This window comes from Tursiops truncatus, chromosome 19 (assembly GCF_011762595.2).
Source record: "Tursiops truncatus isolate mTurTru1 chromosome 19, mTurTru1.mat.Y, whole genome shotgun sequence".
NCBI lineage: Eukaryota > Metazoa > Chordata > Mammalia > Artiodactyla > Delphinidae > Tursiops > Tursiops truncatus.
In genome coordinates, this window is record NC_047052.1 from 4,213,472 (window position 1) to 4,229,546 (window position 16,075).

A 16,075-nucleotide genomic window follows, 5' to 3' on the forward strand; every position below is an offset into this window, starting at 1 on the left:
ATTAATATAGTACACAGAGTATAACCTCAATTAACACTAGCACTTGGGGAATATAGGATTTGATTATGTTTGTCCTAATTAACTGTTTTTTAAATCATTAAAGACTAAACTTCAATCCTTACTCCACAGAATTCTAAAATGCATAGATACATTTTATTGCCTGAGGAAATACAATATATCATCTAGCTTTCACTATTTCCCAGCTCATATCCTTAGATTTCTTAAAATCATAACTGCTAACATCAACAAACACAAAAGACAGAGATGGCATTGAGCTGAACTTGTTCATTTTCTAAAATAAAACCTGACATAAGCTTTATCTTCTCTGATATCTTTTTCCTAAAGTGAAGAAAACAAGTAATAAATCTTTCTTATATCTGCATAGCCTACATAATGCTTTCAATATGTTCTCATTTAATCCTACTTCCACAATCCTAAAAAATTTTAGAATTCAAGAAGCCAGGGTCAAGAGCCAAGGATTTGCCAAGGTCACATGTAAGTGGCCCACCCAGACACTAACCCTGTTTCAAGCACTTAACTTCTCCTGCCCCATTTTAACAAACAAAAGAACTCCATACATGAATATCTAATATGCATGCAAATATCCAAAATTAAGGAGTCTAAAAGGCTAGTTAGATTTCATTAAAAGTTAACTAAGATTTTACTTAATATATACACTTACTTCTCCCTTTTCTCCTTTTCAATGCAATTTCAACAGTCTTCATATTTAAAATATCAATCTGAAAAAATGTTCCAGATAAGTTTTTATTAAACTAAAATAGTAACCGTCAATCATGTGAAGAGTGGACATAAAAGAGGACCTGGATGGAGATACAGCACAATCCTGTTCAGGAAACTATCACAGAGACGTTAACTCTCCTACACATTAATGCATAATTTTAACACAATTCCAATTGAAATTTCAATAGGATTTTCCATGGAACCTCAAGGGCTGATCATAAAAGAGTTATGGATGAACAAGAGACAAAATACCTGTAAGTGTAAAAGGGTGCCTGTCCTATCGTAAGACTGATTATAAAGCTGCTGCAATTAAAACAGGGGAACCAGAACCTACTGAGCCCATGTGGAGATGTGCGGCCTGACTGTGGCACCCCAGCAAAGGGTGAATGGTGTTGGGACAACTTGCTATGGCCATTGGGTGGGGGGAGGTTAACATACGCGCGCGCGCACACACACACACACACACACACACACACACACACACACACACGATCAACACCACAATCTCAGTTTCATTATATACTAAACTGAAAACAAAAACTTTAAAACTTTTAAAACGTCTTTATTACCTCAAGGAAAGGAAGAATTTCTTAAAGATTTTTTTTAAAAAACAAAAAATCCACAAACCATGAGGAAAAAAAATCAATACATTTAACATTAAAACTTAAAAATGTACTCCCAGAGATTATTAATCCTATAAATCAATTTAAAAAAAAGACAAGCCGGGGCTTCCCTGGTGGCGCAGTAGTTGAGAGTCCGCCTGCCGATGCAGGGGACACGGGTTCGTGTCCCGGTCTGGGAAGATCCCACATGCCGCGGAGCGGCTGGGCCCGTCAGCCATGGCCGCTGAGCCTGCGCGTCCGGAGCCTGTGCTCCGCAACGGGAGAGGCCACAGCAGTGAGAGGCCCGCGTACCGCAAAAAGAAAAAAAAAAAAGACAAGCCATTTGATAAAAATATGGACAAGGGATAGAGACCAGGTAATCAACAGAAGAGTAGAAATCTACACTGCCAACAGACATATGAGTAATGTAATGGTGCTCAATTGTTTGTAATCTCGAAATGCAAATTAAAATAATGAAAATCCATTTATTACCCATCAGATTAACAAAAATTTTAACTATGTCTATGCTGACAATTAGCAAGAATTTTTTTAGGGACTTCCCTGGTGGCACAGTGGTTAAGAATCCACCTTACAATGCAGGGGACACGGGTTCAATCCCGGGTCCGGGAAGATCCCAGACGCCGTGGAGCAACTAAGCCCATGCACCACAACTACTGAGCCTGCGCTCTAGAGCCCACAAGCCACAACTACTGAGCCCGCATGCCACAACTACTGAAGCCTGCGCACCTAGAGCCCGCCAGCCACAACTACTGAAGCCCACGTGCCTGGAGCCCACGCTCCGCAACAACAGAAGCCACTTCAATGAGAAGTTCGTGCACGGCAACGAAGAGCCAAAGCAGCTCCAAAGAAAAAAGAAGAATTGTTTTAAAAAATGAGATCTAAAAACCCTCATGCACTGCTGATGGGAAGGGAGACTGTTAAAACCACTTAGAAGGCAGACGCACAGTCTGTAATAAAACTAAAGATTCATATTCCTTGCAGAGCCTCACAACTCCATTCCTAGGAATATTTCCTGGAGAAACCCACAGAGGAGCATGAGAAGACATGACAAAATATGTTTACTGCCACATTTTTGTAACAGTGGAAGAAGTGAAGACTTAAATACTCCTCAACGGGGGAAAAGGTATGTTCAATATTTAACAATTAACGGTGAATTCCCTAGCGGTCCAGTGGTTAGGACTCGGTGCTTTCACTGCCGTGGGCCCAGGGTAATTCTCTGGTTGGGGAAGTAAGATCCCACAAACCACGCAGGGCGCAGCCAAAAAAAAAACAAAAAAAAAAACAATTTAACAATTAAAATCAAAGACCGAGAACTAAATGTATAGATAAAGCTAAAGAATATTTAACTTAAAATAAACAAACTACAAAATGATGGATACAGTATGAAACCACTTATGTGACATTTTTAACCACAAAAGCAATACGCTGTACTATCTATCAATACGTATGTATGTAGTACAAGGTGAAAACCATAGTCAGGAAACAATGTTGAGCAATTTCAGCAGAGTCAGCATTTCTGGAGAAGGAGGATGAGAGGATACAATGGGGGCTTCCACTGTAATGCTTTGCTATTTATAAATATAGCAAAATGTTAACAGTAGTCAAATCTGATTGGTGGGTTCAGTCATTTCTCATGTTAGTCTCTACACTCTTCTGTACACTGGAACTCCTAATCAAAAGTCATATATTAAAAAACAAGAACTAAAACAACCATCAATTAAACCTATGCACGTACTCAATAAAAGAAAGTTGTGTCTTACCTCAACTGAAGAGCGAGGAGTCACAAAGAACTGATTGAATTCATCAGGGCTAAAATCTCCAAAAATATACTGAAAAAAAGAGAATTACTGATCACATAAAATACACAACTCATACAGTTTCAGAAAAAAAGTGTTATATCTCAATCCTATGAATAATTGGGCCAGAACCCCCAACACCCTTTCTCCATTAAACAAATCAAGGATCTGCAAACAGATTTCTAGATGGAGTGTTTTCCAATTACAAATAATAAAATACTTAGGTTTTCCATAAATTGTCAAAGAACAGCCTAAGGTTAATAGAGCTTACTTTTGTTACCAAGGCTGTTGCCCCAGAATCATACCCCTGCCCCTCCCTCAAATAGAAACCTTATTCTTGTCTAAGTTTCGGGAGGAAGCTGCAAAGAGGAAAAAACAACTGGTTAGAACCAACAAGGCCCAAGATGGCGGAAGATGTGACTTCCAGCGGAAGTTGAGTCTCATTACATTCTCATTGTAATACATTAGCATATGCTAAATGACCCACCCACCGGCACCAGTTGAGGACTGCCATGACAACTGAGAAAGCCCATACAAGGGCTGAAAAGGAGAACTGCAACAGTCCCAGGTCCAAACCACACCCCTGTTCTCCAATAAGTCATGAATATTCCTCCCACTCTTTCCAAATCCCTCTCTTTTACCTTGACCCTCCTATATATTTGGTATCTCTGCCCAAATTGGGTTGAGAAGTTGATTTGGAACTAGGTTCCCGCTTCTCCATTCTTTGGCCACTGAATAAAGCTTGTGCTGTTCCAGTCTCAGCATCGGTTTTGTTATTGGCTGCACAAATCGGATCAGAAAAAGAACCTCCCTGGCGGAGACAGGTGGCCTCAGCTGGGGCTTAGGACCACAGCTCGGCAACACTTTGAAACAGGTCAACTCTGTACACCAAACTTGTAAGTAGACTCCCGCTTGCAGGATAATTTTTTTGGTTCACAAACATTTCTACTTGTTCCATTTACCTTTCGGCTGACTCATGTCACTACCTCCATTTCAGCTTTCCCTACCCATACCTACTAAAGAAAAGCAAAAAACATGGTTCCAACGGGAAGACAGGGAAATCCAAAAAAGGGAAATGTTAGTGATTCTGATGGATGAACTTTAAAAATATGTGTGTAATTTTTTTACCTTAAAAGTACACTGGAACGTGATACACAGATAAACATATTGTTCGACAGACACAAACCTCGCTGTGAACTCTCACTTCATAGAATTCTGAACGTTACTTTCTGAAAAACTGGTTAACCCACACGGAAGTTTGACGAGCGCCAAGCAGTTCATATTCTCCCTGAAGCTTCAAGAAACAAGTCATTGATAAGAATCAGTAGGACCTGATTTCTACAATACAGAATCACTCAATCAATACTTATTTAGAGCCTATTAAGTGTCATGCACAACAATCGGTATTAGATATAAAAATGGCAAAAGCAGAGTTGTGGTTCCTCTACTCTAACAGAACTGCAGTCTAATAACTTGTGGGGAAATTTACAGTATCTAAACATATATAAAGAGATAATAACCATTATTATTGTAACTGAGTAAATGGAAACTAAGTCTCAAAATCTGTTGGTAAGAATGCACCAGTAGGGACTTCCCTGGTGGTGCAGTGGTTAAGAATCTGCCTGCCAATGCAGGGGACAGGGGTTCAATCCCTGGTCCGGGAAGATGCCACATGCCTCAGACCAACTAAGCCCGTGCGCCACAACTACTGAAGCCTGTGCACCTAGAGCCTGTGCTCCGCAAGATGAGAAGCCTGTGCACTGCAACGAAGAGTAGCCCCTGCTTGCCGCAACTGGAGAAAGCCCGCGCACAGCAATGAAGACCCAACGCAGCCAAATAAATAAATTAAATATATAAATAAATTTATTTATTTAAAAAAAAGGAATGAATGCACCAGTATTTCTGGGGAAAACATTTTTTTGGAGGGCTCTTTCACAGTAGCTACCAAAACCGTGAATATATATTAAAAACAAAAACATCTTGACATAATATTTACGTATACTTGCAAAAGTCCACAAAGAAATTGTGCACTGACAGTAATGGTGAAAATGCAGAGTCCCAAAAACAACTTAGAAACAGTCTTCTGAAATAATGTCATTGTGGCCTTAATTAGACATCACCAAAACGGGGGAAAAGCTTATTTTAATTTCACTCCAGCATAACACAAAGTAATGGAAGGGAAAGTTATCTTTAAATAAGAAGAAAGAAAGGTGGGGTAGGGGAAGAAATGACACTGCTGCCTGGCATTCCTTTATAGTCCCACCGCATAGAGATCTTTAAGTCTAGATATAAAACTTTAAATTTACTCCGAAGAAAATAAAAAGATGAGCGATACAATGGGAAAAAATATTCCAGACAATACCAACTGCTGGCAAGGATGTGAAGCAACCAAGGATGCGGAATGATACAGCCACTCAGGAAAAGAGTTTGACACTTTCTTATAAAGTTACTTACCATACAACCCAGGAAGCCCACTCTTAAGTACTTACCAAAGAAAAATGAACACCTATGTCCACAAAAAACAAAACAAAACAAACCCTGTATGCTGAAGTTTACAGCAGCTCTATTCATAACTACCAAAAACTGAAAAGAACCCAAATGTCTATCAAGAGGGGGATGTGATACATCTACATGATGAACTACTACTCAATGACTCTCAAAAGCATCCCGCTAAGTGAAGAGTTAGACTTCAAAGGCCACAAGCTACAGGACTGAATTTATATAACATTCTAGGGTTAAACTCTAAGGACAGAAAACAGACCTGCGGTTGCCAAGGTCTGGAGAAGAAATGATGACAAAAAGGCACACGGGAACTTTTACGGGGAATGGAAATACTCACAGGGCAAGCCTGTTAGAGAAATAGTAAACTTCCTACCTGCCAAGGAAACACACCCACGAGAATACTAATGATTTCAGCCCTTGAATGTGAATGGACAACAAAAAATCACAAGACACGTGAGGGAGCAATCAACAGCAATAAAGAGAGTTACTATTAAAATCAGGGTGAAATGAATCTGCGTAAACAAAACATAGGAAACAGAAAAGAACTTAAAGTTCTAATCTGTATCCTGAAAGAAATTCTAGCAGGTAAAATAAGCAGAGTGCCATGAAAAAAAGGACGTATTAGGGACTTCCCCTGGTGGTCCAGTAGTTAAGACTCCATGCTCCCAATGAAGGGGGCCCAGGGTCGATCACTGGTCAGGGAACTAGATCCCACATGCCGCAACGAAGATCCTGCATGCTGAAACTAAGACCGGGTACAGAAAAAAATATTTTTTTTTTTTGCGGTACGCGGGGCCTCCCACTGCTGTGGCCTCTCCCGTTGCGGAGCACAGGCTCCGGACGCGCAGGCTCAGCGGCCATGGCTGACGGGCCCAGCCGCTCCGCGGCATGTGGGATCTTCCCGGACCGGGGCACGAATCCGTGTCCCCTGCATCGGCAGGCGGACTCTCAACCACTGCGCCACCAGGGAAGCCCTAAAAAAGTTTTTTTTATTTAAAAACAGGGACCGGGGACTTCTTCAGTGGCGCAGTGGTTAAGAATCCACCTGCCAATACAGGGGACACAGGTTCCAGTCCTGGTCCGGGAAGATCCCACATTCTGCGGAACAACTAAGACTGCACGGCACAACTACTGAGACTGCACTCTAGAGCCCACAAGCCACAACTACAGAGCCTGCACGCCACAACTACTGAAGCCCGTGCGCCTAGAGCCCGTGCTCTGCAACAAGAGAAGCCACCGGAGTGAGAAGCCCGCGCACCACAACGAAGAGTAGCCCCCACTCGCCGCAACTAGAGAAAGCCCGCGTGCAGCAACCAAGACCCAACGCTGCCAAAAATATAAATAAATAAATTTATATTTAAAAAGAAGGGGGGCGCTTTCCTGGTGGCGCAGTGGTTGAGAGTCCGCCTCCCAATTCAGGGGACACGGGTTCGGGCCCCGGTCCGGGAAGATCCCACACGCCGCGGAGCCTGCGCGTCTGGAGCCTGTGCTCCGCAACGGGAGAGGCCACGACAGTGCGAGGCCCGCGTAACGCTAAAAAAAAAAAAAAGGGGGGGGGACCAATTACGGAACCAGAAAGTATTCACAGAAATCAGAAGATTATTAAAATTACTAAATTTACAAGCTCAACAGAAGATCTTAAAGTAGAATCAACAAAATAAATACAAAGCAAGAGAGCAATGTCTTGAAAGTTCCAAGAAAAAACTATTTCCTTTCTGTTTTCATAGAATTCTATTCTATAGTTTATTACTCAAGTGCAAAAGGCAAAATAATTCTCTGACACTTATACACCCTTGGGATGGGTGGGGTGGGCTGCTTAAGAATTCCAGAAAATGAATTCAAGAGATACATGAGCAGTAACAGAGAGGATCCAAAAGATGACTGACACTGCAGCTGTGGAGCCCAATGCAAACATGAAGACTCATGTTGTTTTGCTTTTCTTTTTTTTTTTTTTTTTTTTGCGGTATGCGGGCCTCTCGCTGTCGTGGCCTCTCCCGTTGCGGAGCACAGGCCCCGGAAGCGCAGGCTCAGCGGCCATGGCTCACGGGCCCAGCCGCTCCGCGGCACGTGGGATCTTCCTGGACCGGGGCACGAACCCGTGTCCCCTGCATCGGCAGGCGGACTCTCAACCACTGCACCACCAGGGAAGCCCCTATTCTTTTTTTTTTAAATTTATTTATTTTTTATACAGCAGGTTCTTATTAGTTATCAATTTTATACATATTAGTGTATATGTTAATCCCAATCTCCCAATTCACCCCACCCCGCTTTCCCCCTTTGGTGTCCATATGTTTGTTGTCTACATCTGTGTCTCTATTTCTGCCTTGCAAACCGGTTCATCTGTACCGTTTTTCTAGATTCCACATATATGCGTTAATATACAATATTTGTTTTTCTCTTTCTGACTTATTTCACTCTGTATGACAGTCTCTAGGTCCATCCACTTCTCTACAAATGACCCAATTTCATTCCTTTCAATGGCTGAATAATATTCTATTGTATATATGAACCACATCTTCTCTATCCATTCGTCTGTCGATGGGCATTTAGGTTGCCTGCATGACCTGGCTACTGTAAATAGTGCTGCAATGAACATTGGGGTGCATGTGTCTTTTTGAATTATGGTTTTCTCAGGGTATGTGCCCAGTAGTGGGATTGCTGGGTCTAAGTTATTCTCTTTAGGCTGTTGTGTTTTTTTTTTAATTTTAATATATTTATTTATTTTTATTTTTGGCTGCCTTGGGTCTTTGTTGCTGTGCACAGGCTATTCTTCGTTGAGATTCCCAGGCTTCTCATTGTGGTGGCTTCTCTTGTTGCAGAGAACGGGCTCTAGGCGCATGGCCTTCAGTAGTTGTGGCATATGGGCTCAGTAGTTGTGGCTCACGGGCTCTAGAGCGCAGGCTCAGTAGCTGTGGTGCACGGGCTTAGCTGCTCCACGGCATGTGGGATCTTCCCGGGACCAGGGCTTGAACCCGTGTCCCCTGCACTGGCAGGCGGATTCTTAACCACTGCGCCACCAGTGAAGTCCCTACGCTGGTTTTCTCTTGGAAAAATAAAAATAAATGAAATGCTCATTTAAATCACATTTCTAAGTAAATTTCTTTATTTGAGTTCCTATATAAAGTCTTTTAAAAAAGAGAAATTGGCTAATCCAATAAGAGAATTAAAATTCCAAAAGATTTAATAAAATCTTGTCAGTGGAGGGGGAGGGGCGACAGAACCGTGACACCCCCCACACACACACCTTGCAAGCCTTCTTGTCAAGTCCCTGTGCCAGTCTGCTGGGAGCAACCTCATGGTCAACAGTCAGAATGCTTAGAAAGGCTCCAGGGAAAGCCTTCTTCTATTATTTTCGATTTTACTATTTTTACTTAATTCTTTATTTGTTAAGTATTATTTGAAAAGCTTTGCTATAGATTTTAAATGTGCTTTCTCATTACAACTTCATGTTAACAACTTCACGGATATGCACCTTTAACCTGATTATAAAATCCACATGGGGGGCGGGGCAGGGCACGGATTCCCCAGCAGTCCAGTGGTGAGGACTCCACTGCAGGGGGCACGGTGCAACCCCTGGTCACAGGGAACTAAGATCCCGCATGCCCTGTGGTGAGGCCAAAACAAAACGAACAGCACACACACCAAACTCACTGGGTGGGTGGGGTGGGGGTGGGGCTGAGGAAGGAGCAAGTACAGAGAGCAGACATCTCCGGACACAGGGAGGGTGGGAGGGAGGGAGACGCAGAGGGAGGAGATATGGGGACATATGTGGACCTATGTATATGTATAGCTGATTCACTTTGTTATAAAGCAGAAACTAACACACCACACTGTAAAGCAATTATACTCCAATAAAGATGTTAAAAAAAAAGAAATTTTCATGGCAAAAAAGAAATCTCCAAGACACTGTTAAACAGAAAACATTCTTTAGGTAAAAAAAAAAAAAAAAGGAGGAACACATAAATATTGATTTGTGTTTGCATAAAGAGATAGATATTGGAGAGGGAACCAAGAAGGGAGTAAAACCCTCGACTATTCAGAGTCGGGGAGCGAGGCGGATCCCTGTGGAGGTAGTGGAGCAGGGAGCGAGATTTCTTAGCCTATATCTTTTCAGAGTTCTTAGTTCTGAACCATATAAATATCTATTCAAAATATTAATTGTAAAAAGTCAATGTAAACAAATCATTGTACAACTATTCAAATATACGCATTTTGCAAAGTTGTGTTTGCACCTATGTTAGTTTCAAGATCTCCCTGAGGACAGAGACTAGGACTTGATGAAAACATTTAATCCAAAAAAGATACCATAAGCAACTGCCAACTATCAAACATGCAACGCTAAAGTATCATTTAACACCTGGCAAACTGCTAGCCAGAGCTGTTCTGAGCTCCAATGTAACTCCTGTAACACCAGCCCACATATATCAATAAAAAACTCCAACAAAACACACATGAATCACATCCTCTTGCCCTCATCGGACCTATTTTCTACCTTTAAAATGCATGAGTTTTTTAAAATAAGTAGTTACATTTCAACAATATAAAAAACAGTCCTTTCAGTTTTGCGACTGAGATAACAGAGGGAGTTGCTAAGAAGCTGGTATTATCAGCGTCTCTGCAAGGTACTGACTGCCCAGAGTTTTGGTTAGGATTTCTATTTCCTGTACAATGAGTATTTCCCATATGCTCATGGCAGATAAACTACATGTATCTTTTTCCTATGTATCTGTACACATATTTCTTAGACTCAAACAGGAATTCAAATGAAACATAGTAACTGCAGATAAAGAAAGGCCTGAATAGTTGGGGAGTTCATTCTCAAAGGTCAGCAAAGGTCAAGTCACTGAGGTCTCAAGTAAGGGGAGATTAAGGATAAAAGACAATTTCCTGCCATCACAGTGCTGTGAAAAGAAGGTAAATATTTCTTTCACAGGCAAAGAAAGTCATGTTTCTTTGGCAACCACTCAAACATTTGTGGGAAGTGATATAATAAAATACCCCACATAAACCTGGGGGCTATGACTTCATTTCAGTGCTTATCAAAATCATCTGCATCATTAAAAAACCATTACAGGAAGCATTACTATGAAGAAGCATTTTTTAACCACACTGTTCCAAAAAGGCAAACAGAAATACTGCTTGTACAGTAAAATTTACCTTAAACAAATAAGAAAAAAAAAAGTTAAATTACAAAGTTAAAGCTACAAAAGCAAAGGAAGGCCAAGTATTTATTCAACTGCAAACCCCAGTGAGTGGACATAATCACACCGCCCTGCATTTTAGTGACAATTGTTTAACTAAAACTGTATCTGAGTAAAGGTTAAAGCATCACAAGTCTCGTGACACCAGAGAGTTTATCACAGAAATTCAGGGCAGCCAATTGCCATTAAAATGTTCACGTCTCACCATCCCCCCAAATTTTCCTAATCTTCAATCACAAATTATTTTAGATGTTTGGCAAAATGAAGAATGTTACCGAAAAGCAGGGGGAAGACTGTGCTCTTCCAAAAACTCAATGTCACAAAAGGTCGTGGAAAAGTTCCAGATTACAGGAAGCTGAAGAGACAGGACAGGTACTTCCCTGGTGGCGCAGTGGTTAAGAATCTGCCTGTCAATGCAGGGGACACGGGTTCGAGCCCTGGTCCAGGACGATCCCACATGCCACAGAGCAACTAAGCCCGCACGCCACAACTACTAAGCCTGCACTCTAGAGCCCGTGCTCCGCAACAAGAGAAGCCACCGCAATCAGAAGCCCGCACACCGCAACAGAGTAGCCCCCACTGGCGCAACTACAGAAGAACCCACGTGCAGCAACGAAGACCCAACACAGCCAAAAGTAAAATAAATAATTTATTAAGTAAAAAAAGACAAAGAAAGAAAAGAAACACATCAGGAAAAGGGGCACGCCCACAGCACATTTAGGGTGGAAACAAGCCACTTCACTGCAGCCCAGCCCCGGGGGCATGGCTGCTCTGGGTTGCATCTTCGGAGCCTGGCCCCAGAGGGCCTAGGGCTGTACAGCCTGGGGAAGGGGCAGACCGAACTGGAAAGAACCGTGTTCCTGCTAAAGGAAAGCAAAGACACAGTCTCGGCCCAAGGGAGGTAAGAAGAAGGAAAGACATTTGCCAGTCGCCCGCATGACCTACAGTTGGTTCTCCACGGCTCTAATGAAGCCACAGGAAACAGCACTTCCTGCTTTTTCTACGGAAAGTAGGGGACACGGAGGACGACCACCACAACGCGGCACTAGGGGGCGCTGGAGCACAGCTTCCAAAGCTCCATCTCCAGAGACACGAGTAATTATATAGGCTGCCACCAGATCCATGTCCTCTGCCTTCAAAAGGACTCAGGAAAATAAGACGTCAGCCTCTGAGGTAAAAAAAATTAGGATACAAAGGCATGACCAATAAACACATTGCTGCGTGTGCACTGTACACACTCTACAGGTTCCAAGGCAATCACTGGAACCGCTGTGAACCCAGCCCCCGGGACAATGTCCCGAGAACAGACGCAAAGCCAAGCCTCGCAGGGTTCAATGACAGAACCAAGCACAAAAAGTACAAAGTCTTCTCTCTCTTTTCCCAACCCAAGGAAACTGAATTTGGGAGACAGGAGGAAACATTAAGGGCTAATAAACTGTTCCAAGTGATAAAAACTTTAATTTCAGCTCTAAAATAAGGGTATGCCAGACTAAACAACCTCCGAAGTTCTTCCCAGTTCCAAAAGGATCTCCTGGATATAACCAGGAGAACACAGTTTGGAAATGCTCTCAGACTAACATGGCTACCAGGTGGTTGGCCCCTGAACACATCATGCTGACTGAAAGAGGCCAGACTCAAAGGGCCGCACGTTGTATGATTCCCTTCATGTGAACTGTCCAGAAGAGGCAAATCCCTAGAGACAGAAAGTAGATGGCGGTTGCCAGAGGCCGGGTGGGGAGGGGATGAGGGAGTCGCCACTGACGGACATGAAGTTTCTTTCTTTTTTTTTTTTTAATACATCTTTACTGAAGTGTAATTGCTTCCCAATGCTGTGCTAGTTTCTGTTGTCCAATCTTTCTGGAATGATGAAATGTTCTAAAATTGACTGTGGTGATAGTTGCACAACTCTGTGAATAGACTAAAAACCACCAAAATGTACAGCTATTTAAATGGGAGAATCCTATGGCATGAAATTATTTCAACTAAATAAATGAAGTAAAAAAATCAGGTAAGTACTTGCATAAAAAAAATTTAGATTTCTTTACTAAACTTTTTTTTTTTTTATCAGAACCCAGTACTTGAGGATGCTAGCTGACATCTACTGAACAGTCGCTGTGTGCTCTTAACTTTGGAAAGTGGTGTGGGTGGCCTGGGGAACACCTGGAGATGACACTGTTCAGTCAACGCACAGCAGAAATTCCACTGATTTAACAGTATGGACTAAGCACCAACTATCCACACTGAACTGTGCTAGATTATGAGAATAAATTTTGAATAAGACAGACATAAGGTCTGGGACATCACGACAATTATAGTTTTGTCACAGTGCAAGTGGACTGCAAGTTGCAAAGAGCATTACAAATGGCAGAAGCAGACAAAGGAAGAGGGACCCAGAGAAAGGCTGATTCCTCCACTGACTGGGTAGCAGCAGGATTCTGCTTACTTTCTTGGGGCCAAGGAGTCCTGAGAAGGGAACAAATGGAAAAACGGTGACAAAGCCACTCCCACAGAGAGCATCCCTCCTTAGGATTCAAATGTCAACCTACTACAGTTTAGTGTTAGCTTCATGTGGTTTGTGTATTTCATTCTGACTACTAAAGTCCTACCAAAAGTTATTCTCTCACTTTTCCAAGTACGATTTTTGATAGGCTGGATGTATTTCTTTAAGTGCTCTCGTGGAGAGTCTAAGCTAAAACTTGTTTGCACAGACTGCATTCTCCAAATTAGAAAACGTGATTCACTTAACAGAAATCCACTTTTACCAACTTTCAAGGCCTATTGTACATTACACAATGCCAGTTAAATTTTAACTTGTTTTGCTCTAAACTATTACTAAACAGCCCTCATTATACAATAACTTGGTATGCAGACTTTTTATCACATGCAACAGAGCTGATAAGTTAGGGAGTCAGTGCTTGTTATCTGGGATGGCCCTAGTAGAAAGAAGTTCAAAATTCCACCTATCTTCATATCCATTACAATCACCTTGGTGCTAATCTAGGAAGGAAATGGAAGGGATGGGAAGGGAAAAAGCAGAACACCAATAAAAAAGAAACATCTGTCAAAACTCATCAAACTATATACATTAAATGAATGAAATTCACTGCACATATATAATGCCTCCATAAAGCTGGTTTTAAAAAAGGAACAGACACCAAGTTCAATTCATCTTTCCATCGCCTGCAGTTAATGCAGTACTTGGCTTATAGCAGGCGCTCAAGAGTTCTGTTGAAAAAATTCAGGTAGAGGAGGAAGAAAAGCAAAGCCCACAACAAATACAAGTTCCAGGGCTGAGGAACGATGACCTCCAGTTCTACTGCTCTACAGCAACAGTTCCACTCCCAGATGTCAGCAGGCAACAAAACTCCAACTGAACTACTCATTGTTTCTTATTCTCCTGTTTTTACTATCGCCAGAGATGCGCCAGCAGGGGCACAATTTTCATTTTTAAACATAAACTTTTAATATAGTCACGATATAACATTTAATTTTTAAAAGTAACACTTAAACATAATCAAGAAAACAGAATTAAAGCTTTGCAGAAAACATTAATAAGAGGATACCTATTCTGACCTAGAGAAAAATAATTCACAATTATCACGTGGTCTCCCAAACTAAAGAAAAATCAACTTCCAAAATGTTAAATCTTGAAGGGGAAAAAAAAAGGGCAAAACAAACCATGGATGTGCATCAGGGCAGGTCAACCTTTTGAAAGTCCATTTTTACTCCCCATCCCTACATGCCTGACCACCAAATAAGTCTCCTGTGTCCAGCATGAAGGAGGCATTCTCTAGTCTTTCTTGCCCCCTCTTTCCTACTTAAACTTCTTTGTAAAAACATACTTCAGGGGACTTTCCTGGCGGCACAGTGGTTAAGAATCCGCCTGCCAATGCAGGGGACACGGGTTCGAGCCCTGGTCTGGGAAGACCCCACATGCCACAGAGCAAATAAGCCCGTGTGCCACAACTACTGAGTCTGTGTGCCACAATTAATGAAGCCTGTGCACCTAGAGCCCGTGCCCCGCAACAAGAGAAGCCACCCCAATGAGAAGCCCTCGCACCGCAACAAAGAGTAGCCCCCGCTCGCCACAACTAGAGAAAGCCTGCACACAGCAACGAACACCCAATGCAACCAAAAATAAATAAATAAACAAAATTTCTTTTTAAAAAAAAACATATTTCAGGCTTCCCTGGTGGCACAGTGGTTAAGAATCCGCCTGCCAGTGCAGGGGACATGGGTTCGAGCCCTGGTCCGCATGCCACAACTACTGAAGCCCGTGCACCTAGAGCCTGTGCTCCACAATAAAAGAAGCACCGCAATGAGAAGCCCGCGCACTGCAACGAAGAGCATCCCCCACTCACCACAACTAGAGAAAGCCCAAGCGCAGCAACGAAAACCCAACACAGCCAAAAATAAAATAAAGAAATGCATTAAAAAAATAAATAAAACCGTACTTCACTAAGAACTCCCTATTTGCAGACAGATTCACTTTTCTGTCATAGATGTGACTCATGTTCCTGTGGACAAAAAGTCTTTCCTTTAAAACTGAGGCACAGTAAAATTAAGAAGACTGACAGTACCAAGTGTCGATGAGGCTGCAGAAGGGGAGTTAGGCACTGCTGCTGCAGACGGGAAAGGATGTCACCACTTCAGAAATCTTGGCAGCTTCTTACAAAATAAAACACATACCTGCCCTATGACATACAACCATTCTACTTCTAGGTATTTTAACCATGAGAAATGAAAACATATGTCCACACAAAGACTTGCACATGAATGTAGTCAACAACTTCATTCATAATAGTCAACACTGGAACAACAAATGTCTGTCAAGAGGTGAAGAGATAAACTGTGGTCCATCCATACAATGGACTATTACTCAGCACTGGAAAGGAAGGAACTCCCACAACATGGGCAAATATCAAAAACGTTATGCTGAGTGAAAGAAGGCAGATAGAAGAGTACTCTCTATATAATTCCACATAAAGAAAATTCCAGAAAACAGAAACTTAGCCTATAGTGACAGAAAGCAGTAATGGACAGTGACAGTAACTGCCTGGCTAAGGGATGGGGATTCATGGTGAAGGGGCATGAGGGAAATTTCTGGGCAATGAAAATGTTCTATATCTTTACCATGGTGACAGTTACCCTGGTATATACATTTGTCAAAACTCAAACTGCAAGCGTAAAATTGGTACGTTTATTGTATTAA

At 42.1% G+C, this 16,075-nt stretch overlaps 1 protein-coding gene across 1 annotated transcript in view; it reads right to left on the minus strand.

Moving 5' to 3' along the window:
• Positions 1-16,075, minus strand: part of USP10 (ubiquitin specific peptidase 10) — a 69,414-nt gene that overhangs the window by 34,928 nt on the left and 18,411 nt on the right. The window contains exon 2 of the mRNA XM_019940095.3: positions 3,125-3,193. Coding sequence (XP_019795654.1) covers positions 3,125-3,193 — 69 coding nt within the window. The remainder of the gene's footprint in view (positions 1-3,124; positions 3,194-16,075) is intronic.